Source organism: Pantherophis guttatus, chromosome 10 (assembly GCF_059756535.1).
Source record: "Pantherophis guttatus breed Tessera chromosome 10, ASM5975653v1, whole genome shotgun sequence".
NCBI lineage: Eukaryota > Metazoa > Chordata > Lepidosauria > Squamata > Colubridae > Pantherophis > Pantherophis guttatus.
Genome location: NC_142072.1, coordinates 3,823,952 through 3,849,020, shown reverse-complemented (window position 1 = coordinate 3,849,020; position 25,069 = coordinate 3,823,952). Strand labels below are relative to the sequence as shown.

At 44.9% G+C, this 25,069-nt stretch overlaps 1 protein-coding gene and 1 long non-coding RNA gene across 3 annotated transcripts; one reads left to right on the top strand and one right to left on the bottom strand.

Moving 5' to 3' along the window:
- Positions 1-1,276: 1,276 nt before the first annotated feature.
- Positions 1,277-4,551, bottom strand: LOC148112340 (uncharacterized). The gene is made up of 3 exons (XR_015729425.1): positions 4,366-4,551; positions 2,983-3,041; positions 1,277-2,164 (listed from the first exon to the last, which is right to left on the bottom strand). It is a non-coding gene; the product is annotated as an uncharacterized LOC148112340 (long non-coding RNA).
- Positions 4,552-4,598: 47 nt separating this feature from the next.
- LOC117677686 (NTPase KAP family P-loop domain-containing protein 1) lies at positions 4,599-23,871 on the top strand. Of its 2 annotated transcripts, none has more exons than XM_034438044.3 (4): positions 4,599-4,750; positions 15,915-16,083; positions 20,558-20,689; positions 21,818-23,871. In XM_034438044.3, the coding sequence occupies exons 1-4, from the start codon at positions 4,703-4,705 to the stop codon at positions 23,470-23,472; spliced, it is 2,004 nt and encodes a 667-aa protein (XP_034293935.2). In that variant the 5' UTR covers positions 4,599-4,702; the 3' UTR covers positions 23,473-23,871. The 2 variants fall into 2 exon arrangements, with proteins under 2 accessions (XP_034293935.2, XP_087732192.1); XM_087876066.1 differs by lacking the exon at positions 4,599-4,750 and adding an exon at positions 7,966-8,111.
- The last annotated feature ends 1,198 nt before the right edge of the window (positions 23,872-25,069 follow it).

Sequence of the window (25,069 nt, the reverse complement as noted above, 5' to 3'; positions counted from 1 at the left end):
ACCAATCCTTGTTGTCAATGTGGTCCAGTCTTATTCCAAGTAAGTAGAGATCTGGGTGAAGAGGGAAGCTCACACCTGTTATTTCCAGCAGCCACTGCTGTATTTTCCCCCAATGCTTCTCGTTTCTTCAAGTGGTTTTCTGTCAGAGACCAACTCTGGATAGAAAAGATGTAACATCTGACTGGCCTGATTTTCAGTCTTAGGCTTTTGTCATGACTGCAGAAGACCTTTTTCCTTTTGAAGAATGCGGTTTGAGCTTTCTCTATCCTTGTCTTTACTTCACCTACCCTCAAAACGATGCTATAGAGCACTGCACACCATTCAGTGCAATGATTTGCCTCCAGAAGTGATGAACGCTCCAATACAGGATGTTTTTAAGAAGAGATTGGACAGCCATTTGTCTGAAATGGTAAAGGTTCTCCTGCTTGAGCAAGGGGTTGGACTAGAAGACCTCCAAGGTCCCTTCCAATTCTGTTATTCTGTTATTATCCTGTTATTCTGATCAGGGCAACTGGGATGCAGAGTCAAAGCTAAGCTATTTAAATGCCACCAAAGCTGGTCAGCCCAGCAAAATCTGGCATTTCATTTGTGTGACTTTATCCAGGCATCGTAATTGAAAGAAGCATCAGCCGGGCGTGTCTGGTTTGTTTCCTTTATTTTAATGCCTATCTGATTTGGAAAGGATGAAGCTATGCTAATTGGGCATTGTTCTCAGCTTAATTGCCTTAATTATTTCATCTCAGTTAAGACGGAGCCAAAGGAGACCATTATACATACTTAAAATTGTATAGTTGATTTACTCTTTGTTTTTTTCTTTTAAGTAATTGCTACTAAGGACACTTAGGTGCAGGGAGTTTAAAACCAAGGAGTTTAATATTGAAACAACATCTTCATTCCATTCTCTTCTGTATGTGTTGGGACTACAGAACTCATCCTCCCCACCCAACACAGTTAATGATTGTACTGAGTTCCTAACCTTTGCTTCTGAATCTGATTTCCCAATATTCCGTATGTATGCAAAACCCATTTGGAAAGAAAAATGGTTCACAATTTGCACCACCTAGGAGAGGGGTCAGCAACCTGCGGCTCTGGAGCCGCATGTGGCTCTTTCACCCCTCTGCTGCGGCTCCCTGTCACTCAAAATATGTGTCACAACCGCCAATGTGCGACACCCAATTTATTGAGCTTTTCAACTCTCCCAGTAGGCCAACCATGAATAAATCCAAGAAAAGAAAAGTTTCAGAAGAAAACAAAACATTTAATTCAACTACATATGCTAGTTTTGTGGCCGCTCAAGAAATATTCAGGCACGGGAAGGGTTTTGTGGCTCCCGGTGTTTCCTTTTCTGTGGGAAAACGGGTCCAAATGGCTCTTTGAGTGTTTAAGGTTGCAGATCCCTGACCTAAAACCAATCCCCTTATTTTTCTTAAGAAGATTTTTTTTTTTAGTATTTTTAATTATACATTTTTATTTATACATTTAACATATGTAGGTATTTGATAAACAGTGTATTGTCTGGGTCATTTTACATAATAATAGTGGTAATAATATTCTTTGCTTGTATATAATAGCATTCTTCCAACTTCTAATTTCTACTTTTATTATCTAACCTTTGATAAAACAAATCCCAACTTTAAAAAAAAAAATATTCTGTGTCTTCTTTATCCTTTACTTGTAATGTTAACCTATCCACTTCTGCACAATCTAATATTTTTTTTAATTATATTTTCATCTGAAGGTGTTTCCTCATTTTTCCAATGTTGTGCAAGTACAGGTCTCACTGCCGTCAAAACATGCAGTATTAAATATATATTCCCTTTATTATATTTTTCACACGTGTCACTTGAGCAGTCGATAAACGAATGTGTACGTGCCCCATTTTGTAATTGTACAAAATAATCAGCAAACACAATTTTGCCTTCTCCTTGCATCATCCTGTCCCCAAATTGTTGCAAACACACAGGCAGGATATTGGCCAAAGCTTGTATTAAAATCACAGTCTGTCTGATCCTACGAAGCCTTCGTGCAACTTGGACCGGGGGAAGCGACTCATTTTTCTGCATCTTCTTTTCTTTTCTGCATCATCTTTCCTCTGTGAAGTTGCATCTGGGGCCACACAAGCGTGGCACAGGAAACTGCGGTGCATTTCCGACAACCCAGAAACCTGTGGTTTGAAGAAAAAGAAGAAAGAAAGAAAAAAAAAAAAGCAGAAAGGCGAAGGTACCCGAGAGATTAGCAACAACTGTAATTGTGCTTAATAGCGTTCGGAAAATTAAGACATCTGCAGGAATCATTCTCTAATGCAGTGTTTCTCAACCTTGGAAGCTTGAAGATGGGTGGACTTCAACTCCCAGAATCCCCCAGCCAGCGCTGCTGGCTGGGGGATTCTGGGAGTTGAAGTCCACCCATCTTCAAGTTACCAAGGTTGAGAAACACTGATCTGGTTGTAAAAAGTAAGGTAGATGTTCTTGATAGAGATTTCCCTGTAGATACGTCTCCACAAGTGGTTCATGCAACAAGTCAGAAGAGACAGTGTTTGCAAAAACACGATGGATGGTGAAAGATCATATCCAGATCTTAATAACCTGCTTATCCTTGCTTTGCGGAATCAGCTCAAGGTTAGGTTGACCACACGTTAAGCCATCAACCATGGATTCCAGATTCTGCTAACTGGGTTCACCCAAGACATTACGGCAAAAAGCAAGCAGACAGATTGTTTAGCACCGTGTGTCAATGATGCCAGTATTTCTGCTATTGTTCTCCGGTAATCGTTAAGCAACCTGGAATGAAGGAGAAGCTCCCCTAACAGGGAGGACAATAAGCCAGTGGAACTGCTTGCCACCAGACGTTGTGGGTGCTTCATCACCGGAGGTTTTTAAGAAGAGACTGGGCAGCCGTCTGAAATGGTAGAGGGTCTCCTATTTGAGCAGGGGGCTGGACTAGAAGACCTCCAAGGTCCCTTCCAGATCTATTCTGATTTACCGGTATTTGTTTTCCATATCCAAGTTCTCCAATTCAGTCCCGGTGTCTGTTCGGTCAATCTGAAAATTTGAAAAAAAGAAAAACCAAAACTCAAAAGGAACTGATTGATTCAGGCTCCCGTTTCAGAATCAGTAAAATAAAACGAGCCTGGATAGCTCACAGACAGAGCACTGTAATTTAACACCAGCTATCTGCAATTAAAGTAAGATCGAATCTCGCCAGGCTCAAGGTTGACTCAGCCTTCCATCCTTTCTAAGGTAGGTAAATTGAGGACCCAGTTTGTGGGGGCAATAAGCTGACTTTGTATAAAATATACGAAAGTATGAAGGCTATTGCTTAACGCATTGTAAGCCGCCCTGAGTCTCCGGAGAAGGGCGGCATATAAATCAAATAAAAACAAAACAAAAAAAACATAGAAATGCATGACATCCTCAAATTACAACCACAATCGAGCCCAACATTCCTGTTGCTAAGCGAGACAGATGTTAAAAATGAATTTCGCCCCATTTTTACGACCTTTCCTGCCCCAGCTGTTAAGCGAACCGCTGCCGTTGTTAAGTGAGTAATATGGTTGTTAAGTGAATCTGGCTTCCCTGTTGATTTTTGCTGATCAGAAGGCCGCTAAGGTGATCAAGTGACTCCGGGACACTGCAACCGTCATAAGTACATGCCAGTTGTCAAGCGTCTGAGTTTTGATCACATGATCACGGGGATGCTGCAAAGATCGTGTGAAAAACGGTGACCGCTGGTTTTTTTTTTTTAATGCCATTGTAACTTTGAACCAGGGGTGAAATGCTCCCAGTTTGGACCGGATCACCTGATCCGGTAGCGATGGAGGCGGGTGGTTCAGAGAAGCGGTAGCAAAAATCCCTGCCCCCCCCATGCATAGCTGAGCCGCGCGATCATCAGAGGCTTTTTTTTTTATTTTTAAAAGCATTTTTTCTACCACCTCTTCGGCTGAAAAAAATGCTTTTAAAAGTAAAAAAAAAAGCCTCTGATGATTGCGTGGCTCAGCTGGGATCGTCAGAGGCTTCTAAAAGCATTTTTTTCTGCAACCTCTACGGCCGAAGAGGCTGTAGGAAAAAAAATGCCTTTAAAAGCCTCTGGCAATCCCAGCTAAATTGCCTGATCGTCAGAGGCTTTTAAAAGCATTTTTTTTAACAACCTCTTCGACCAAGTAAAAAAAAAAAAAAAGTTGGCCATGCCCACCCAGTCACATTACCCCACCACCACCAAGCCGTGCCCACACAGAACCGGTAGTAACAAATTTTACATTTCACCACTGCTTTGAACGGTCACTAAACAAACCGTTGTAAATCAAGGACTACCTATACATATAAATACCATAAAATAAATGAAATAAATGCCCCAGCCATAACTCACTTGGAGAAGAAGGAAAGGTGTGTGTTTAATTTCTTTTCTCTTAGCAGCCACTGCTGGTCCCTGGTCCGGCTTGATTTTCCGCTTCACGGATAATAATTATTTTGATTGGCGAAGGTCCCACGTTTTGTGCTGCTCCGAAGCTTAGTCACGGCATTCCTCTGTCATTCACAAAAATCAAAGAAAGGAAGGGGAGGGGGGGTTTGCAGATGAGAGCCATGGGAGGGATCAAAAGAAGGAGATAATTGAGGACTTCCACAGTTGCTTTGAAGTCCACAGATGAGGAAGACGCAGGCTGAGCTTCACTGATGTGCAAGGAAGTTGCACCAACCAAGCTCACATGTCCACTAAAGGAGAAGAGCATGATCCAGTGGAAGCAAACAGAAAGGTAGGCAACTTTGCAGCCTTCGACCCGTGATGGCCATGCATTGCATTTCAGCCTTCCCGGAGACCCAACGGAGGGCTTGGCAGGAGGAGGAGGAGACGAGGGTAGCCCTTCACCCATCTCTTTCCAGCTTTTGCAGTCTTCCCCAATGCAAGACCCTTCTCCCAGCTCCCCACATGCCCAGCACCTTTCGGGACCCGAAGTGAAATTGAAATAAAGATGGTTTGGGAAGCTTCCTTGTTTTCAGCTGCAGGTATTTTGCCTGTCAACATCACACAGGTGAACATTTCTGGTTCCCCAGAGGAGGGAACCTAGTTTGGCCATCGAGTCCATGGCAAAAAAAAAAAAAAAATGGGATTGCTAACTCCTTGGGAAGAGGGAGCCCAAGTTATTCCTGGAATTTTTTTTGTGGCCCCAGTAGTATTTTTTCGTGGCAGGGAGTTCATCCCTTTCACCGGTTTTTCTATTTATGGATTAAGCTCGGACAGGTATAGGAATTAGCCTTCCGAAAGAGAGTTGGCAAGTCTACAGGTAAAAGGATTCCCCAGCCAACATGCATGTAAGATGGGTGGACTTCGATTCCCAGAATTCCCTAGTCAGCAGCCTATGAGCTTTAAGATGGGTGGACTTCAACTCCCAGAATTTCCTAGTTGCAGGTTACGAGCTTTAAGACGGGTGGACTTCAACTCCCAGAATTTCCCAGAAAGCACGCTAGCAAACTTTAAAGATATATGAGCTTCAACTCCCAGAATTCCCCAGCTAGCATGCTAGCGAATTTAAGACAGGTGGACTTCAACTCCCAGAATTCCCCAGCTAGCATGCTAGCGAATTTAAGACAGGTGGACTTCAACTCCCAGAATTCCCCAGCTAGGATGATAGCGAATTTAAGACAGATGGACTTCAACTCCCAGAATTCCCCAGCTAGGATGATAGCGAATTTAAGACAGTTGGACTTCAACTCCCAGAATTCCCCAGCTAGCATGCTAGCAAATTTAAGACAGATGGACTTCAACTCCCAGAATTCCCCAGCTAGCATGCTAGCGAATTTAAGACAGGTGGACTTCAACTCCCAGAATTCCCCAGCTAGGATGATAGCGAATTTAAGACAGGTGGACTTCAACTCCCAGAATTCCCCAGCTAGCATGCTAGCGAATTTAAGACAGATGGACTTCAACTCCCAGAATTCCCCAGCTAGCATGCTAGCGAATTTAAGACAGGTGGACCTCAACTCCCAGAATTCCCCAGCTAGCATGCTAATGAATTTAAGACAGGTGGACTTCAACTCCCAGAATTCCAAGGTTTGACTCAGCCTTCCATCCTTCCGAGGTCAGTAAAATGAGGACCCAGATTGTTGGGGGCAAGAGGCTGACTCTGTAAACTGCTTAGAGAGGGCTGGAAAGCACTGTGTTATTCCTATTTGGGGGGACGATGGTTTATCCCAAAGGAACCGGCAGTAATGTAATGTGAAACCCACCGCTGCACGGGAAGACATCATCACAAAACCGCACTTCACGTATGTTGGCCGTGTCATACGGGGGACCTGGAGAAAGCAATGATGTTGGGAAGAGTTAGCGGTAAGAGGCCTTCAAAGAACGTTGATGGATGGGCACCATCAAAGCCGACGCCAAACGGGGGCGTCGAAAGACTCAAAGAACTAGTGCCAAATCGGACGATGTGATCTGGCTCCTAGAGATCATCAAGACCAGTAGGTGGCAGAAACGTACCTTAGAGAAGCATTGCAAAACTTCCAAGATCTTCCTTCTTTGCAAGAAGGCCCTCAGGTTGAAGCTGGCTGGGATTTTAAGTCTTCCTTGAACGCGTGCCCATTTTCTCAGGAAACAATGCAAGTGTCTTTACCAGAACCCAACGCTGATTCAGAAAGGAATTCCCACGGCTTCCAACAGGATCTAGATTTGGGATGTGTGACACGTTTGAGGGAGGGGAAAGCCACGTTGGGCTTTTGGCCCAGCCAGTGAGAAGCGACATTCCCAAAACAAAGACGAGGGCATCAGAATGGGAAGAGGCAGGACGAAGGGTTCATCTGATGTCATATGAAATAGTTAAAATAAAATAGCTAAAATAGCTAAAGTGCCCATGAATGCCAATCGGGCACTTTATCATTGGCTGGGTTAAAAATTGCAATGTCCGGAGAGGGTTTGGAAGTTGATTCGTGGACTTCTGGTGTCTTTAAGGCAGTATTTCTCAATCTTGCCCGCTTGAAGATGGGTGGACTTCAACTCCCAGCTGGCTGGGGAATTCTGGGAGTTGAAGTCCACCCATCTTCAAGCGGGCAAGATTGAGAAACAAGATCTTGGTGCCAAAAGGCAAAGCTGAATTTTAAAAGTGCAGGTTAAGACTAATCTAGGTAGTCCTTGAGTTACAACAATTCCTTTAGTAACCAAAGTTACAACAGCACTGAAAAAAGTGACTTAGCACCGTTTTTCACCCTTAAGACCGTTGCAGAAACCCCGTGGTCGCATGATCAAAATTCAGAAGCTTGGCAACTGACTCATATTTATGACGGGGGGGGGAAGTCAAGGGGGAAACCAGATTCACTTAACAACCATGTTACTAACTTAACAACTGCAGTGATGGACAACCGTGGTGCAAAAAATAAATAAATAAATAAATAAAAGGTTGTAAAATGGGGGCAAAATTTCTTTAACAACCCCATCTCGCTTAGCAACAGAAATTTGGGGCTCGATTGTGGTCGTAAGTCGAGGACTACCTGTGGTGCAAGATTGGAAGATTCCAGAGAGACCCGGTCCCGTAAAATCCCCAAAAGTCAGACATGACTGAATGGATAACGTCATCATCGTCATCAATTCTTGAATGATTAATGCGGGCATGTTCACCTACAAGGTGTTTCTATACCTTGTTCGATCTTTTTGGGACAACCTGGACCATCCCAAGCCTGAATTTGAGGAAAGGAACCTGAACATCAAGGAAAGAGGGAAGAAAAAAAAAAAAAAAGGACACCCACATTCAAAATAATTCCAGGGTTTGCTTTGCCTCCTACAGTCTGGCCTGTGCACTTCTCCGCTGGCAAGGTGGAGGTGTGAATGGCAAAAGCTACTCCTCGCTACCTTTCGCAATCTGGGCCCAAAAAAACAGGTTGAGGGAGATTGAAAGGAGCTGCCGCAATCCACAACCTGGAAGGACCGAGGTTTTCTGGAGGAGGAACGCGTCAAAACGTTCTGCATGCGAGGAGACGAATCTTGAGGACCGGTGCCTTGCCAAGACCTGTAAAATCCCCGCCAGCTCAACCAAGTAGATGCTTTGGGTACCCGTGAAATAGAGACCAGAGGAGATCTTTAGAGCTGGGGATTCGGCTGTCTTCTCCAAGCATCTCATGTGATCTGGGGTGAGTCTTTTTCCAAGATGGAGGAGTGGGTAGGACCTCAGAGAGGGCAAGGGGCTTGTGCTGGCTGAATGAATGAATGAAAAAAAAAAAAAGAGGTTGCTAAAATGACAGGGTATCCTCTCCCCCACCCCAATTCTGCACCCAGAAGGATATTGAAGTGGGGGTGGACATTTGGGGTGACTAAGCTTCCAATATTCTTATTTCTTCCTCCTCGCCTGTTAAAAAAGGAGGTACTAAGATACCGCAGGACCCAAAGAACTTTCTCTAACCTGTGGGTGTGTGCCGGACTTCAATTCCCATAATTCCCAGCCAAGGGGCTTTTTTTTTTATCATCCTGGCACCAGCAGTGTTTAGAAGATTTTCTCTTTTCTCTCTCTCGGATGTTGATAAGGCGAGACAGGACAAAAATGCTGTATAATTTTTTTCCTAACAATATCAGGTTGATTCAATGACTCCCCCCAAGCCTTACAAGAAGAGTTTGTTTAGTGACCAGTTTAACTTACAATGGCACTGAAGGAAGCGCTTTTCACACTTATGACGATGGCAGCATCCCCGTCATCAAAATTCAGACGCTTAATTCGGACTCGTATTTATGACGGTTGCAGCCTCCCGGGATCACGCAATCCCCTTTTGCAACTTTCTGACAAGGAATGTCAATGAGGAAGCCAGATTCACTTAACAACCGTGTGGCTAGCTTAACACCCACAGGGTTTCACTTAACAACGGTGGGGGAGAAAGGTCGTAAAATGGGACGAAATTCACTTAACAACTGTCCCGCTTTGCAACGGATAATAGTGGTGATAAATCAATATTATCTGTATTAAGTGGAGGCAAAATGTAAAGTAGAATCTCTCTAGAAGGAATATCCGTGGCCTGTTTGCTTCGTTCTTGGAAAGCCAGGCTTCATCGTACATAAAAATTGAGCTGGAGATATTTAGCCATTATCTGAGAATGGGAATCTCACGAAAATGATCACAAACTTTCGAAAGGAAACTGTCCACGAATTTTTAATTCTACTTCTCCAAAACAGCCAAGCTTGTATGGACATGAATTAAGAAATACTAATAATAAAAGAAAAGAAATGGATGTCATTCCTTTACTATTACTCTCTTCTATAAGGAATTTTGAAATATCGGAAAGAATAAGCTGATTCAAGGTTGAGTCACACAGTTTGCTAGAAGGTGAAATGCCTAGATTTCGCTTTGGAGGCTTATGTGACCAAGGAGAATATTTGAGAATATTCTGGGTTGAATTGAGGGCTCCTTGGTGCTCTCTGAACTTGCTTCTTTTCTTGCAGATGTTCCATCATCCAAACTAGACGAAATTAACCTTAAGTAACTCGGCTTATATAAAAGGGACGCGGTGGCTCAGCGGCTAAGACGCCGAGCATGTCGATCGAAAGGTCGGCAGTTCAGCGGTTCGAATCTCTAGTGCCGCGTAACGGGGTGAGCTCCCGTGACTTGTCCCAGCTTCTGCCAACCTAGCAGTTCGAAAGCAGGTAAAAAATGCAAGTAGAAAAATAGGGACCACCTTTGGTGGGAAGGGAATAGCGTTCTGTGCGCCTTTGGCGTTGAGTCATGCCGGCCGCATGACCACGGAGACGTCTTCGGACAGCGCTGGCTCTTCGGCTTTGAAACGGAGATGAGCACCGCCCCCTAGAGTCGGGAACGACTAGCACATATGTGCGAGGGGAACCTTTCCCTTTCCCTTAGGCTTATATAACCGCAGCTCTTGTGAGAGAGAAAAACATCATGAATGGTGCAAAACAAAGTTATGGTTTACTACTTAAATTATGAGTAAGAGATCTGAAGGTTTAGTCAACAGGGTTGGGAGCATCAAAGAAAGGAAGCCAAAATGAAATTATCAAGATGTAGACCAAGCAACTAAAAAGCCACATTGTTCGGGCTGAAAGAAAAAAAAAGAAAGAAAAATGCAAGGCAGAGAATTAAAAATAGGCCAGGTTTTGAACCAACTCCCTGCTTGGGAAATATTTACATATTTGGGGCTATGTATAGTGAGCTTCCTTACTTCTTTTAGAACAGGTGAAGAGACAGAAAAGGGCTGGCTCTGAAAAAGCCAATTCTCATCTCATCTACCTGATCAGTTTGCAAAAAATATCAAATTCAGCAGGTGACATTTTCCCAGGCTAAAAGAGGAAGGATGGAGAAGTTTGACCTGTTGGGTTTTTGCGTCAGTGGTGGGTTTCAAAATTTTTTACTACTGGTTCAGTGAGGGTGGCTTGGTGGGTGTGGTGTGGCTTGGTGGCCGTAGCAGGCGAAGGATACTGTAAAATCTCCATTCCCACCCCGCTCCAGTTGAAGGATACTGTAAAATCTCCATTCCCTCCCCACTGCAGGGGAAGGATACTGTAAAATCTCCATTCCCTCCCCACTCCGAGGGAAGGATACTGTAAAATCTCCATTCCCACCCCACTCCAGGGGAAGGATACTGCAAAATCCCCATTCCCTCCCCACTGCAGGAGAAGGATACTGTAAAATCTCCATTCCCTCCCCGCTCCAGGGGAAGGATACTGTAAAATCTCCATTCACTCCCCACTCCAGGGGAAGGATACTGTAAAATCTCCATTCCCTCCCCACTCCAGGGGAAGGATGCTGTAAAATCTCCATTCCCTCCCCACTCCAGGGGAAGGATACTGTAAAATCTCCATTCCCACCCCGCTCCACCATTCCCACCCCGCTCCAGGGGAAGGATACTGTAAAATCTCCATTCCCTCCCCACTCCAGGGGAAGGATACTGTAAAATCTCCATTCCCACCCTGCTCCAGGGGAAGTATACTGTAAAATCTCCATTCCCTCCCCGCTCCAGGGGAAGGATACTGTAAAATCTCCATTCCCACCCCACTCCAGGGGAAGGATACTGTAAAATCTCCATTCCCTCCCCATTCCAGGGGAAGGATACTGTAAAATCTCCATTCCCTCCCTGCTCCAGGGGAAGGATACTGCAAAATCCCCATTCCCTCCCCACTGCAGGGGAAGGTTACTGCAAAATCCCTATTTCTTCCCAATCAGCTGGGACTCGGGAGGCAGAGAATAGATGGGGGGGCAGTCAGAATTTTTACTACCGGTTCTCCGAACTACTCAAAATTTCCACTACCGGTTCTCCAGAACTGGTCAGAACCTGCTGAAACCCACCTCTGGTCTCTGCCTTTTCTGCATCTGCCAGGGATGTCGGCAGGGTTGGTTTTTTTTAAAAAAATGTCCAGATTCAGCAGCCATGATAGTAGTGAGATCAAAACTCTGCCAGTGGTTGGAAACATCTGGCAAAGGTTTGAAATGCTTTGTGGGATCCCTGGCAGTCAAGCATTCATTTACACATACCCAGATTGCTATGCTTTTACAGGTAGTCCTCGACTTACAAACACTTCACTTAGTGACCGTTCATAGTTACAAAGGCACTGAAAAAAAAGTGTTTTATGCTTTTTCCACACTTACGACCGTCGTAGCATCTTCCCCCCCCCCATGGTCACGTGATCAAAATTCTGATGCTTGGCAGCTGGTTCGTATTTATGACGGTTGCAGCGTCCCACGGTATGTGTGTGTGTGTGTTTCATGCGATCCGTTTTTGCGGCCTCCTGACAAGCAACGTCAACAGGGGAAGCCAGGTTCACTTAACCATGGTGTGACTCAGTGAACGACCGTGGCGAGAAAGGTCGTAAAATGGGGCAAAACTCACTTAACGAATGTCTCGCTGAAGCAACCTTAAATGTTGGGCTCGGTGGTGGTCGTAACTTGAGGACGACTTGTATTTGTGGCTGTATTTGTAAATCCAGCTGCTTGGTCAGGCTGGATTTACAGCAGTGTTTCTCAAACTTGGTAGCTTAAAGATGGGTGGACTTCAACTCCCAGAATTCCCCAGCCAGCATGCTTTAAGATATGTGGACTTCAATATGTGGGTTTACAGCAGTGTTTCTCAACCTCGGTAGCTTGAAGATAGGTGGGCTTCAACACCCAGAATCCCCCACCCACATATTGAAGTCCACATATCTTAAAGCATGCTGGCTGAGGAATTCTGGGAACTGAAGTCCACATATCTTAAAGCATGCTGGCTGGGGGATTCTGGGAGCTGAAGTCCACATATCTTAAAGCATGCTGGCTAGAGAATTCTGGGAACTGAAGTCCACATATCTTAAAGCATGCTGGCTGGGGGATTCTGGGAGCTGAAGTCCACATATCTTAAAGCATGCTGGCTAGAGAATTCTGGGAACTGAAGTCCACATATCTTAAAGCATGCTGGCTGGGGGATTCTGGGAGCTGAAGTCCACATATCTTAAAGCATGCTGGCTGGGGGATTCTGGGAGCTGAAGTCCACATATCTTAAAGCATGCTGGCTGGAGAATTCTGGGAGCTGAAGTCCACATATCTTAAAGCATGCTGGCTGGGGGATTCTGGGAGCTGAAGTCCACATATCTTAAAGCATGCTGGCTGAGGGATTCTGGGAGCTGAAGTCCACCCATCTTCAAGCTTCCAAGGTTGAGAAACACTGGTTTACAGGAAGAGGTAATACAGGAAATGCCTTCTTAATCAATACCTGGAAGATTTGATCACGGTTAGGTTGGGATCACACGGTGAGCCTTCTCCAACCAACGCCACCTCTGCAGGCTGAGTCACTGAGCTCGGTTCGAGGTCATCCCTTGAAGTTCTTGTTTACCTGACACTTTAAACTGGCAATTATATCTTCACCCATTGACATCACAAGGAGCTGCCGAGGTCTGCTTATAGCCCTCAATTACAACTCCTCCTCCGAGTAGCACACGAGCGGACGTAGAGAACTTCTGGATCAGACTGATACAGCTTCAACCTAAGGCTACCAAGGGTAGCCACCAACGTAGCATTTCTCGATTTAATCTCCTTAACTAATTGGAAGGAATGTTCTATGGCAGGGTTTCTCAACCTTGGCCAAGTTAAGAATGGGTGGATTTCAACTCCCTGAATTCCCCAGCCAGCATGCTCCCCCCCCCCCCCCGAGGCACCGCAGAAGCATTTGGAGCAAACATAAAGCTCAAGAAAGCAAAATTCCCATCGGAGGTCTTGCACGGTTTTTTATCCAATGTATTTCTTGAAAGAAAAGGGAAATGTTTTAATACGGGTGTTCTACAGACATTCAGCGAAGGACCTTTGATGTTCATGGATGCCCTGCATTTGCTAAATGGGTGACACCCACCCACCCACTGGGATTTGTAAAGTAGAGTCCAAGGATTAAAAATCTTAATCTGCTTGCATAATAATCTTAATCTAGATCACCGTTTCTCAACCTTGACCACTTTAACACGTGTGGACTTGAACTCCCATAATTCCCCAGCCATGTGCTTTAAGATGTGTGGACTTCAGCTCCCAGAATTCCCCAGCCAGCATGCTTTAAGATGTGTGGACTTCAGCTCCCAGAATTCCCCAGCCAGCATGCTTTAAGATATGTGGACTTCAGCTCCCAGAATTCCCCAGCCAGAATGCTTTAAGATATGTGGACTTCAGATCCCAGAATTCCCCAGCCAGAATGCTTTAAGATATGTGGACTTCAGCTCCCAGAATTCCCCAGCCAGCATGCCAGAATTCCCCAGCCAGCATGCTTTAAGATGTGTGGACTTCAGCTCCCAGAATTCCCCAGCCAGCATGCTTTAAGATGTGTGGACCTCACAATTTCCCAGCTACTCCTAGGAGTTGAAGTCCACACATCTTAAAATGACTATGGTTGAGAAAGATTGTTTTACAACCTCCAAAATTGGTCTTACTTTCAGTCCCCGAAATATGGTGGAACTCTTTTCTGTACACAGAGAAAATAATTATATTTTCACAAAGATGGATTTAAACATCAGTGAATATGAATGTCTGGGACTTAAATGAGCCTGAGGCATCCCAATGATATCTTCAGCTATTCTACGCCAATATCCAACCCACTCATAACCACCTTCATCTTAAAGACAGGTTATTTTGCAGAAGAATTTAAGCCACTGAGAGATAATTAGCTGTTTTTGGCATAGAGTTAACAACCGTGGTTAAAAAAAATCATAAAACTGAACTTGTTTAGAAATGGAAATCCTGGCCCCAATTTTGATCGTAAAGCAAAGACTCCTGTTATAAGTAAAGTTTTTCTGTCACTAGAGAAGAATGCCACTAAAGAACAGAAAAGAGAGAAAAAATTAAATTCGTTTTTTGATAAAACATCATCAGAATTAACCCCGTTTCCCACAGTTCAATATCCAGGCCACACGGCCTGCATCTGATCCCATCTAAAATCATCTTCTTTTGCAATACAGTGGCTGAAATATTTTGTCATCTCAATTAGCATCCTTGGTATGCCTATCTTGCTTTAAAAGGAGTTTCTGATTAGCCACACCTTCGGGTTTTTATTTTTGTTGGTCCTTTTTTCCCCCAACTTAAAGAGAACTTGGAGCCAGCTGTGAAGGTCAGTGGAATCTGGAGCTTCAAGAACCAAAACTACACCTCTCCTTCCTTCCTTCCTTCCTTCCTTCCTTCCTTCCTTCCTTCCTTCCTTCCTTTTCTTTCTTTCTGTCTCCCTCTTTTTTCTTTCTTCCTTTCTTCCTTCCTTCCTTCCCCTTTCTTTCTTTCTTTTTCTTTCTTTCTGCCTCCCTCTTTTTCTTTCTCTTTCCTTCCTTCCTTCCTTCCTTCCCTTTCTTTCTTTCTCTTTCTCTCCCTGTCTCCCTCTTTTTCTTTCTTTCTCTCCTTCCTTCCTTTTCTTTCTTTCTGTCTCCCTCTTTTTTCTTTCTTCCTTCCTTCCTTCCTTCCCCTTTCTTTCTTTCTTTTTCTTTCTTTCTTTCTTTCTGCCTCCCTCTTTTTCTTTCTCTTTCCTTTCTTCCTTCCTTCCTTCCCTTTCTTTCTTTCTCTTTCTCTCCCTGTCTCCCTTTTTCTTTCTTTCTCTCCTTCCTTCCTTCCTTTTCTTTCTTTCTTTCTGTCTCCCTCTTTTTTCTTTCTTTCTTTCTTCCTTCCTTCCTTCCCCTTTCTTTCTTTCTTTCTTTTTCTTTCTTTCTTTCTTTCTTTCTTTCTGCCTCCCTCTTTTTCTTTCTCTTTCCTTTCTTCCTTCCTTCCTTCCCTTTCTTTCTTTCTCTTTCTCTCCCTGTCTCCCTCTTTTTCTTTCTTTCTCTCCTTCCTTCCTTCCTTCCTTTTCTTTCTTTCTGTCTCCCTCTTTTTTCTTTCTTTCTTCCTTCCTTCCTTCCCCTTTCTTTCTTTCTTTTTCTTTCTTTCTTTCTTTCTGCCTCCCTCTTTTTCTTTCTCTTTCCTTTCTTCCTTCCTTCCTTCCTTCCTTTTCTTTCTTTCTGTCTCCCTCTTTTTTCTTTCTTTCTTTCTTCCTTCCTTCCTTCCCCTTTCTTTCTTTCTTTTTCTTTCTTTCTTTCTTTCTGCCTCCCTCTTTTTCTTTCTCTTTCCTTTCTTCCTTCCTTCCTTCCTTCCCTTTCTTTCTTTCTCTTTCTCTCCCAGTCTCCCTCTTTTTCTTTCTTTCTCTCCTTCCTTCCTTCCTTCCTTCCTTCCCTCTTTCTTTCTCTCTCTTTCTCTCTGTCTCCCTCCCTTTTCTTTCTTTCTTTCTTTCTCCCTCCCTCCCTCCCTCCCTCCCTTCCTTCCTTCCTCTCCTTTTTTCACTCAATGGACCCATTTCATGTAACCTGAAGCCTGGAAATTAAAAAAAAAAAGTCATAGAGAAAAACCCTGCTGTTGCAAATGCATATATTCCAGATGTGGCTCGATAGACATATTTTGTTCCTCCATTCTCATTAGAAACTTACCTGTCCCAGGTAAACAGGTTGAATCACCTGTCTGCTTTATCTCCTTCTGGCAGGCTCCAATCTGCCTGGGAAGTTCAGTTGATAGCCCACCAACTCCAGCGCAGATGAGTTACTATGACGAGGAAGTCGCCAGGCTGCACCATGCGGAGGATTGCCACGAAATGGGGTGCATATGCTCGAACCGGGAGACCCATTTTAGCCACCTCGAGTATCACGATAAAGGTAGGCCCAGCATCTAATTCACACCAGCTGGATTTCTAACAGTAACAGAGTTGGAAGGGACCTTGGAGGTCATTTAGTCCAACCCCCTGCTCACACAGACCTGTACTAGGGATTCGAACTGCCGAACTGCCGACTTCCTTTCTGATCGACAAGCTCAGTGTCTTAGCCACTGAGCCACCTAGTCAGGCTGATTTAGGCAAATGGAAGGTAGCAAGGATTTAAATCCACTTCTTCCCAAAAAAAATATCAAATTTAATACAGGCAAATCCTCAAGTTACAACCGTTCGAAGCAACTATTGGAAGTTACAATGGCACTGTAACACGTCCTCGCACTTACAACTATTATAGCAATTGTGACCTGATCAAAATTGGGGGGCTTGGCATCAGGTATATCCATCCAATGGTTGCAATGTCTTGCTGACACGTGATGGCTATTTGTGACCTTCCCAGCTAGCTTCCGTCAGGCAAAGTAAATGGAGGGAAGCCGGATTCACTTAACAACCGTGGGATTCATTTAACAACTGCAGCGATTTGTTAACACCTGCGGCCAAAAAAATGTCATAAAATCAGGTGCGACTCACTAAACAACTGCCTCGCTTAGCAACAATAATTTGGATCCCAGTATAGGTCATAAATCCAAGACTATCTGTGCACTAAAATTTAATTTAAGAGGCTGTCAAAAAAGCACGCCTAGAGACCCAGTCTGGAAATGACCATCCCATTACCTCGGGATGTTGCAATCCACGCCAGTTGCCAAGCACTCAAATTTGGTCACTTGACTGTAGGATGCTGCAATAGTCATAAATGTGAGGACCAGTTGTAAGTCAGTTTTTTTCCAGCGCTGTTGTAACTCTGAATACTTGCTAAACAGACGGACTGCCTGAGCAATGCTTTTCATCAGTCCTTTGAAACGAACTCATGTTTGCTTGTTGCAAATGTTAGCACTGTTGTTCCCTAAACTTCCCTTCAGAAATCAGAATGCTTTTAATCTTCAGCAAAGTTAAGTAACAGTTCTAACATTTGCAGCAGTTCCTGTACGTGGGGGAGATAATTAACGTATGCTTTTAAAACTGGATTACATACACAGTAGTTATTTTCTTTATTAGCATAATATGTTAAATGTTTTCTCTTCCGTTCTTCATTATGTCCTTCCCTTGCTGGCTTTGCTAGTTGAGTGACTCTTAAATTGCTAGGTTTTGGTCCCTGACATAGTTCTTCCAGAATGAATGAACTTGGGGGCCGATTAATTAGCCCCGTGTTATTGTCTCTCTAATTGGTAAATAACGCTTGGCAGATTTTTGCATCCCTTTATTATTTATTTTTTATCATTGCGATAACTAAACTAGGAATGTGCAACCTGTGGCTTGCAGCCTACATGTGGCTCTGGACACCAAGTAATATTTAAAAACAAAGTTTGCTATTTGTACACGTTACCTATTTTTGATATTTTGTGTGCGGCCCAAGACAATTCCTCGTCACTCAATGCAGCCCAGACAAGCCAAAAAGTTGGACAAGCACGTTCTAGATTAGTGGTTCTCAACCTTCCTAATGCCACGACCCTTTAATACAGTTCCTCATGTTGTGGTGACCCCCAACCAGGGGTGGGTTCTAAAATTTTTTACTACCGGTTCTGTGGGCGTGGCTTATTTTGTGGGTGTGGCTTGGATGTCATGTGACTGGGTGGGCGTGGCTAGTTGGTCATGTGACTGGGTGGCCATGATTATGTGTACACGAAGGTATGTGAACGAAGTTGTTCCCTGCAAATTGCTTCAATCAGCATTCCTCCTTAAATAGGCTAAGGGAGTGGCCAATTAGCCCCAAGCTTTACTCTCGAGGAGACCTCCTCCTGAGGAGCCACTCCTGCCTTTTGGCAGCTCTGTGCGTCCGTGCATCGAGAAGAGGCTCCTCCTCTTCGTCCTCTTCACTTAAGGGAACTTCTGGAGGTTCTGAAGGCCCTGGCTGAATCCCCGCCTCTGGCACCACATCTTCTCCAGCCTCCTCACTGTCCGACTCGAGTGCCAGCTGCACAGGCTGCTGGCGCAACACCACACCAGCCTCCTCACTGTCAGAATCAGCTACTAGCTGCACAGGCCACTGACAAGCCACAACATTCATATAAATCTGTTACATTTAAAAAAAAAACATTTATTTTCAGTAAGAAGGGAATTTCAAGTCACAAGCTTCTTAGATTTCAAGACATCACAGACTTGGTTCCTTAGTTCAGAATAATCTAACGAAATGAAAATGCTGGCAGAAGAGAGGAAATTTATAGATTTTGCTTAACGAGCACCATAAAAAAGGTTGTAAAATCAGGTTGGTCGCAGTAATGACTGACTTTATGACTGTCATTACTTACAAGCTCTATTACAGTTGTAAATTGAAAGCTACTAGTATTTATTTTGGTGCAGAATCAGATCCTCTCTATTCCTGCTGGCTCAGAAGTTTATTTGCAAAGGAATTGTGAATGTCGTCCTGAATTAACCCTGATTCAATCTTAATGAGACACATTTTTTAAGTGGGTGAAAAAAAAAATATTCGCTGAGTCAAGTCTTTAACGATTTAGGGACTTTCCCTTCCTTTTACATTTCCATTACTGATGATTTCAAAATATAAACAAGAGTTCAAAGTTGCCCTACCATCGCCACTATAATCCCTAAATAGGTTTATAAATTGGACAGGGCGAATTTATCCACGCTTGAGATAAAATTTCAGGTTGCAGGACGAGTGTGGGTGTTTCTGAGATGCACCCATCTCTACACAAATATTCCTTGCCGAGGGAATATTATCTGCTAAGGAAGTGATGTTCCTCACGGAGCTACATTTCTGCATGCAAGGAGGGGAAATTTAGAAAAGATCAAATTTGGGGAGTCCACACGGTGAGGGGACACCGTTCCAAAAAGCACAGCTTGCGTAGATGGTTCAAACATTGCTCCCCCATGCGAAAATGCCACCTAGGACTATAAAATCCAAATTATTTCATATTCTGAAGAAATTCAGAATACAAGCGGGAGCTAACCAAAAAATTTTTATAGAGCGGAGTCGCTATCCAATTCAGCTACTGCTGTTTATGAGTACGTAACGAATGGGCCGAGGTTTGCTCCTCACAGCCGCCATCTTGACTTTTTTGACCTTGTCATGATAAAACAGAACACGTTTTGGACCCCTTTCGACCTCCAAAGCATGTTTTCTCCAGCTCAGAGGACCCCCCCCCCTTTGAGGACACTTATAAAATTTCCTTTTTTTCATACAGAAAACACACCAGAAATAAACCCGGCATTTTAAAGCCTGAAATAGGATGGTAAATAAACACTCAGCTCCTTCCACAAAGGGGAGGGGGGAAAAAAAACACACCTGAGGGGAAAAAACACTGAAGAAATCACAGCTCTTGCTCTGAGGCATTTACAATAGGATGAGTTACACAAGCTAATTATCCTAATTACTCTCAAATGATTTTTTTTTTCCCCCTGGCAGATCTTTGGGGAACAAAAGGCCTGTCAGGGATGGTTTTTCCATAGTGATGTTTTAGGTCTAGTAATGTTTCTCAGTCTTGGCAACTTGTGGACTTCAACTCCCAGAATTCCCCAGCCCAGCCATGCTGGGAATGGAAGTCCATCCATCTTAAAGAATTCTGGCTGGGGAATTCTGGGAGTTGAGGTCCACGCTTCGTAAATTTGCTGACGTTGAGAAACATCGCTTGAGGCAAGAAGAGGTTACACACCAGGGACCAGGATTCCTGTGTTGCTAAGCAAGGTGGTTGTTAAGGCATATGAGACCAATTTTACAAGGTTTTTTTTTTTTGGCGCCATGTTGTTAAGTGAATCATGTGGTCATTAAGTGAACTTGGCTTCCCCCATTGACTTTGTCAGATGCCGACTAGCAAGATCACATGACCCTGGGATCAGGGGTGAAATCCAGCAGGTTCTGGAGAACCGGTAGCGGAAATTTTGAGTAGTTTGGAGAACCGGCAAATGCCACATGTGGCTGGCCCCAGAGTGGGGTGGGAATGGGGATTTTGCAATATCCTTCCCCCAGAAGTGGGGTGAGAATGGGGATTTTGCAATATTTTCCCCCAGGAGTGGGGAGGGAATGGGGATTTTGGAGTATCCTTCCCCTGGAGTGGGGAGGGAATGGGGATTTTGCAATATCCTTCCCCCAGGAGTGGGGAGGGAATCGGGATTTTGCAGTATCCTTCCCCTGCCATGCCCACCAAGCCATACCCACCAAGCCATGCTCACAGAACCGGTAGTAAAAAAAATTGGATTTCACCACTGCTTGGGATGCTTTAATGTTAATAAAGACATGCCTTTTGATATGTGCCTGAATTTTGATCACATGACCATGGGGATGTTATGACGGTCATAAGTGCAAAAACTGGTCATAAGTCACTTTTCTCAGTGCTGTGCTGAGTGACACTGATATGTGGACTTTCTGGTTATTTTCCATTCCTTTTTTCCCCCTCTTTTCCACTCCTCAGATCTGCTGACTGAGGATGACATTTATTGCTGCTCTTTATCGAAGACGTTGTGCCATACCTCCACCCCGGTCACCGTGGGTTTCTATTCGCCCTGCGGAACTCGCATTCACTCCCTACTGGACCAGATCGCAGGTCAGTCCCACAATGAGAAAATCAGTGGGGAATCCATTTATGGAGATCCCGTAGTAGAAGAGTCCTCCTTCTATCCATGGGTCTCTGGGGAAAGAGAAGGGACCTCACAGGAGTCATTGTGCTGTCACACAACTTGTATCATTGGTGTCACTACGTAACATCATCAGTGCTAGAAAGAAGAGGAGTTTACGGAGGAGGAGGAAGAGGGAGGTGGAGCAGGAGGAGCAGAAGGACAAGGGGGAGGAGGAGGAGGAGGAGGAGGAAGAGGAGGAGGAAGGAGGTGGAGCAGGAGGAGGAGGAGGAGGAGAAGGACTTGGAGGAGAAGAAGATGGAGGAGGAGAAGGAGAAGGGGGAGAAGGAGAAAGGAGAAAGGAGGAGGAAGAGGAGGAGAAGGAAGGTGGAGCAGGAGGAGAAGGAGGAGAAGGAGAAAAGAGAAGGAGGAGGAGGAGGAGGAGGAGGGTGGCGCAGCAGGAGGAGGAGGAGGAGAAGGGAAGGAGAAGGAGAAGGAAAAAGGAAGACGAGGAGGAGGAGAAGGAGAAGGAAGGTGGAGCAGGAGGAGAAGGAGGAAGAGAAGGAGGAGAAGGAGGGTGGCGCAGCAGGAGGAGGAGGAGGAGAAGGGAAGGAGAAGGAGAAGGAGAAGGAAAAAGGAAGACGAGGAGGAGGAGAAGGAGAAGGAAGGTGGAGCAGGAGGAGAAGGAGGAAGAAGAGGAGAAGGAGGGTGGCGCAGCAGGAGGAGGAGGAGGAGAAGGGAAGGAGAAGGAGAAGGAAAAAGGAAGACGAGGAGGAGGAGAAGGAGAAGGAAGGTGGAGCAGGAGGAGAAGGAGGAAGAGAAGGAGGAGAAGGAGAAGAAGGAGAAAGGAGGAGGGGGAGGAGGGCTGTGGAGTCTTTGGTGATCTCTGAGCTTGGTGCTTTTCCTGCAGATGTTTCATGACCCAACTAGATACATCATCTGATGATGTTGCCTACCGTAATTAGGTTACAAAACATTTGCAAGAAAACCACCAACCTCAGAGAGCACCAAGGACTCCACATTTGAAACTTGAGCTACAAATATTCTCTTCTCTAGATAGAAGGTCTTTGAGAGCTTGGCAGATCTTCCGTTGACCATTCCTGAACGAACTTTTGCAGGATGCATGCTCAAAGAATCCATCCGAAGGGAGGAAGCCGAATTCAATAGGACTCACCAGAGGTCCCGAGTCCCGGAAGGAATAAACTACCTGACCCTCCTGTGGTACATCGTCTTCTACCAACCGGTCATCACTGAGGTGCACCTCCGAAGGAAAACCATCGAGTTCCTCTTCATAAGATTCAGCGCCTGGGAATACGCAGGCAGCGACAAATTATGGGCTGGGTTGGTCACCACCCTGTGTGACCATATCCGCCACCACTTCGGTCCTCTTCCCCTCAGTTTCTACCACGTGGTGGGGAGCCGTCCGCAATTCGCCTCAGGATTCACCCAAGAAGAGTGGAGGCTTAAAAAGAAAACATGTTGCGCCGCAGGAGGTCTTATTGTGATTCTGCTCGCTGGCGCAGGCCTGGGTACTATCGCCCTCCTCGTACCAGAGATAAGGGACGGCACGGTCTTGAAATACCTCAGTGGCACCTTGGCTGCCATTTCGGGTTCCGGCTTCGTCATCGCCATCAGTCCCGTGATTAAGCACTTGATCATCAGCCAGAAGAAGAAGATCGAGAGCATGACCAGCGATGAGAAGTTCACCAGCCACCTGGGTTTCATGAGTGCGGTGAAGAGCGAGATTGAGGTCCTCACCAGCTTTATCTACTACATGGAAATCTTCGAACGTCGGAGATTGAGGATTGTCTTTGAGATCACGTGCTTGGATATGTGCTACCCCGAACGGGTGGTTGGGGTGCTGAATGCCATCAATACGCTCCTTTCCGACAGGAATGCCCCCTTCATCTTCATCCTGGTGGTTGACCCCTGTGTCATCACTTCTTGCTTGGAGCAGGCGAGCACCATGAAGGGAATGGCGGACAACGGCTACCTATACCTCAACCGCACCGTGACGCTTCCCTTCTCCATCCCGGAAATCGGCATCAAGTCCAAGATGCGTTGTTTGCACGAGGCCTTCCAGACTCGGGAAGATCTGATGTACGGCGTCATCACAAGGAACATGGAGTTGGGAGTGACCAAGTCCAAAGGGAACAGTGAAGCACTGGTGAACTTAGAAGCGGTGGTTCAAGAAGACCAACACCAGATCGATACTATAGCTGTGCAATATATCCATGAAGCTTTTCACTGCTTGCATAATGAACAAGATTGCCTCTACCATTATATCCCAGATAGCATTATCCAGATGAGGAGAATTGTCAACACCATCCCCATTACGATCAGGTTGATGACGCAACAGCACCTGTTGAGGCACAGCCTCTGTCCCCGGGCAGTGGCCAGTTGGATAGTTTTGGCCAACCAGTGGCCTTGTCGCTTGAGTTGGATTCTCCAACGCATGGAAGACAAGTTGCAGGGCAAACCACCCAACGATTATGAGAAGGAATTGATGTGGGATGTCTTTTTGGAGACGTGTCCTGAGCTGTTCTCCAAGCACAAGGAACTCCAGAACATCATGGCCTTGGATGGAGACCCTGAACTTTTTGAGAAATTCTTGTCCGGCGATTTCCCCTTCACCGTTCAAGAAGGGAAGAAACTGCTGAAATATACTGTGAATTTAGATCATTCCATAAGATATAAGATGGGACAGCTGCAGGCTCTGGCGACTCTGGAGACCTACAGAAAAGCTGGAACAAATTCAGAGAAGAGGGCTTAGACGACTTGGATGCTGGGGTGAAAACAACCTAGCTGGGAAGATGGGAGCAAGAAAGACAGAAAGCTGTATAGATCAAGAGCAGCACATATGGACTCTTTACCATCTGTGGACTTCAACTCCCAGAATTCCTGAGCCACCTGGCCCAGGATTTCTGGGAGTTGAAGTCCATAGGTTGGTAAATAACTATGGAGATTTTTCAATCATCCAGATCATGGTTGTCCCAAAGGTGCCTTTTCCAAAAGGGCAAATGGACTTTCTTGTTTTTTTTTTTCTTTGAAAAGGTTTCACTTCTCATCCGAGAAGCTTCCTTCAGTTCTACCTTAAGAACTGAACTTTAAGAGCTTCTTGGATGAGAAACGAAAAGTTTTCGAAGGAAAAATCCCCACAAAAATCCAGTTGCCTTTTTGCCCTTGGGGGCATAAAAGGGGCCATAGTTGCCCACCTATAGGACTATAGATAGTCCTCAATTTACAACCATTCATTTAAACACCATTTCAAGTTACAACAACCCTGAAAAAGTAATTTACAACCCTGTCTTCATTTATGATTGTGGCATCTCCATCGTCATGTGATCAAAATTCAGGCGGTTGGCAATTGGCACATATTTATGACTGTTGCATCATTCTGGTGTCCCGTGATGGCCGTTTGCGTCCTTTCCAGCTTTCAACAAGTCAGCGGAGAAAGCTGGATTCCCTTCATCTCCACATGATTCACTTAATTAGTTCACTTAAGTGATTCGCTTAATAATAGTGGCAGGAAAAAAATACAAAATTGAGCGTGACTCACTTAAAAAATTGCTGGGCTTAATAATGGAAATTCTACTCCCAACGATGGTCATAAATCAAGGATTACCTGTACATGCTGCTCTCAGATTAAGTATTATATTTATGAACCGACAGGATTGTCCCAAGGTTTTAAAAAAAAAACATATTATTGATTATATTTTTGATATTTTACGAGCCAGGAAAAAATACACATCGCAAAACGACAAAAGCTGCTGAACAAAAAATACTAATCCACAATTGATCGAGTGTTGTGGATCGGGACTGGGGGAAGGACTCAACTCAAACCTACCTCACAAGGTTGTTGTTGTGGGGAGGGGGGTGGAAAGGGGAGACATCCCCCTCTTTCATTTGGAGTATTGAGAGAACCCGGGCTATCTATCAGTTACATAATAAACAATAATTCACCTAGGCTGCAGAAGTTGTGTTTTCTTGGAAGAATTCTCAGTTTTTAAATTGGGAGGTGATCCTGTGTATGCAGTGGTGGGTTCCTCCCGGTTCAGCCCGGTTCAGCCGAGCCGGTAGCGGTGACGATATGACGTCACCGGACCGGTTCTCTTTGTTCGGGAGCTGGGCCCTCCCGCCCCCCCTTCCCCCCCTTCCCCCCCTGCATTATTCTTACCTTTTATTTGGCTCCGCCCCCAATCTATTTGCTGCCTCCCGAGTCCCAGCTGATCGGCTAGAGGGAAAAAAACTGTTTAAACTCTTGCCGCGGGGCTTCAAAGGGCCGCCCTACAGCTGATCAGTGTTAAAAGAAAACAAATGAGTAGACCAGTGCCTGCAAAAAGACATGAGTAGATCAGTGCCTGTAAAAA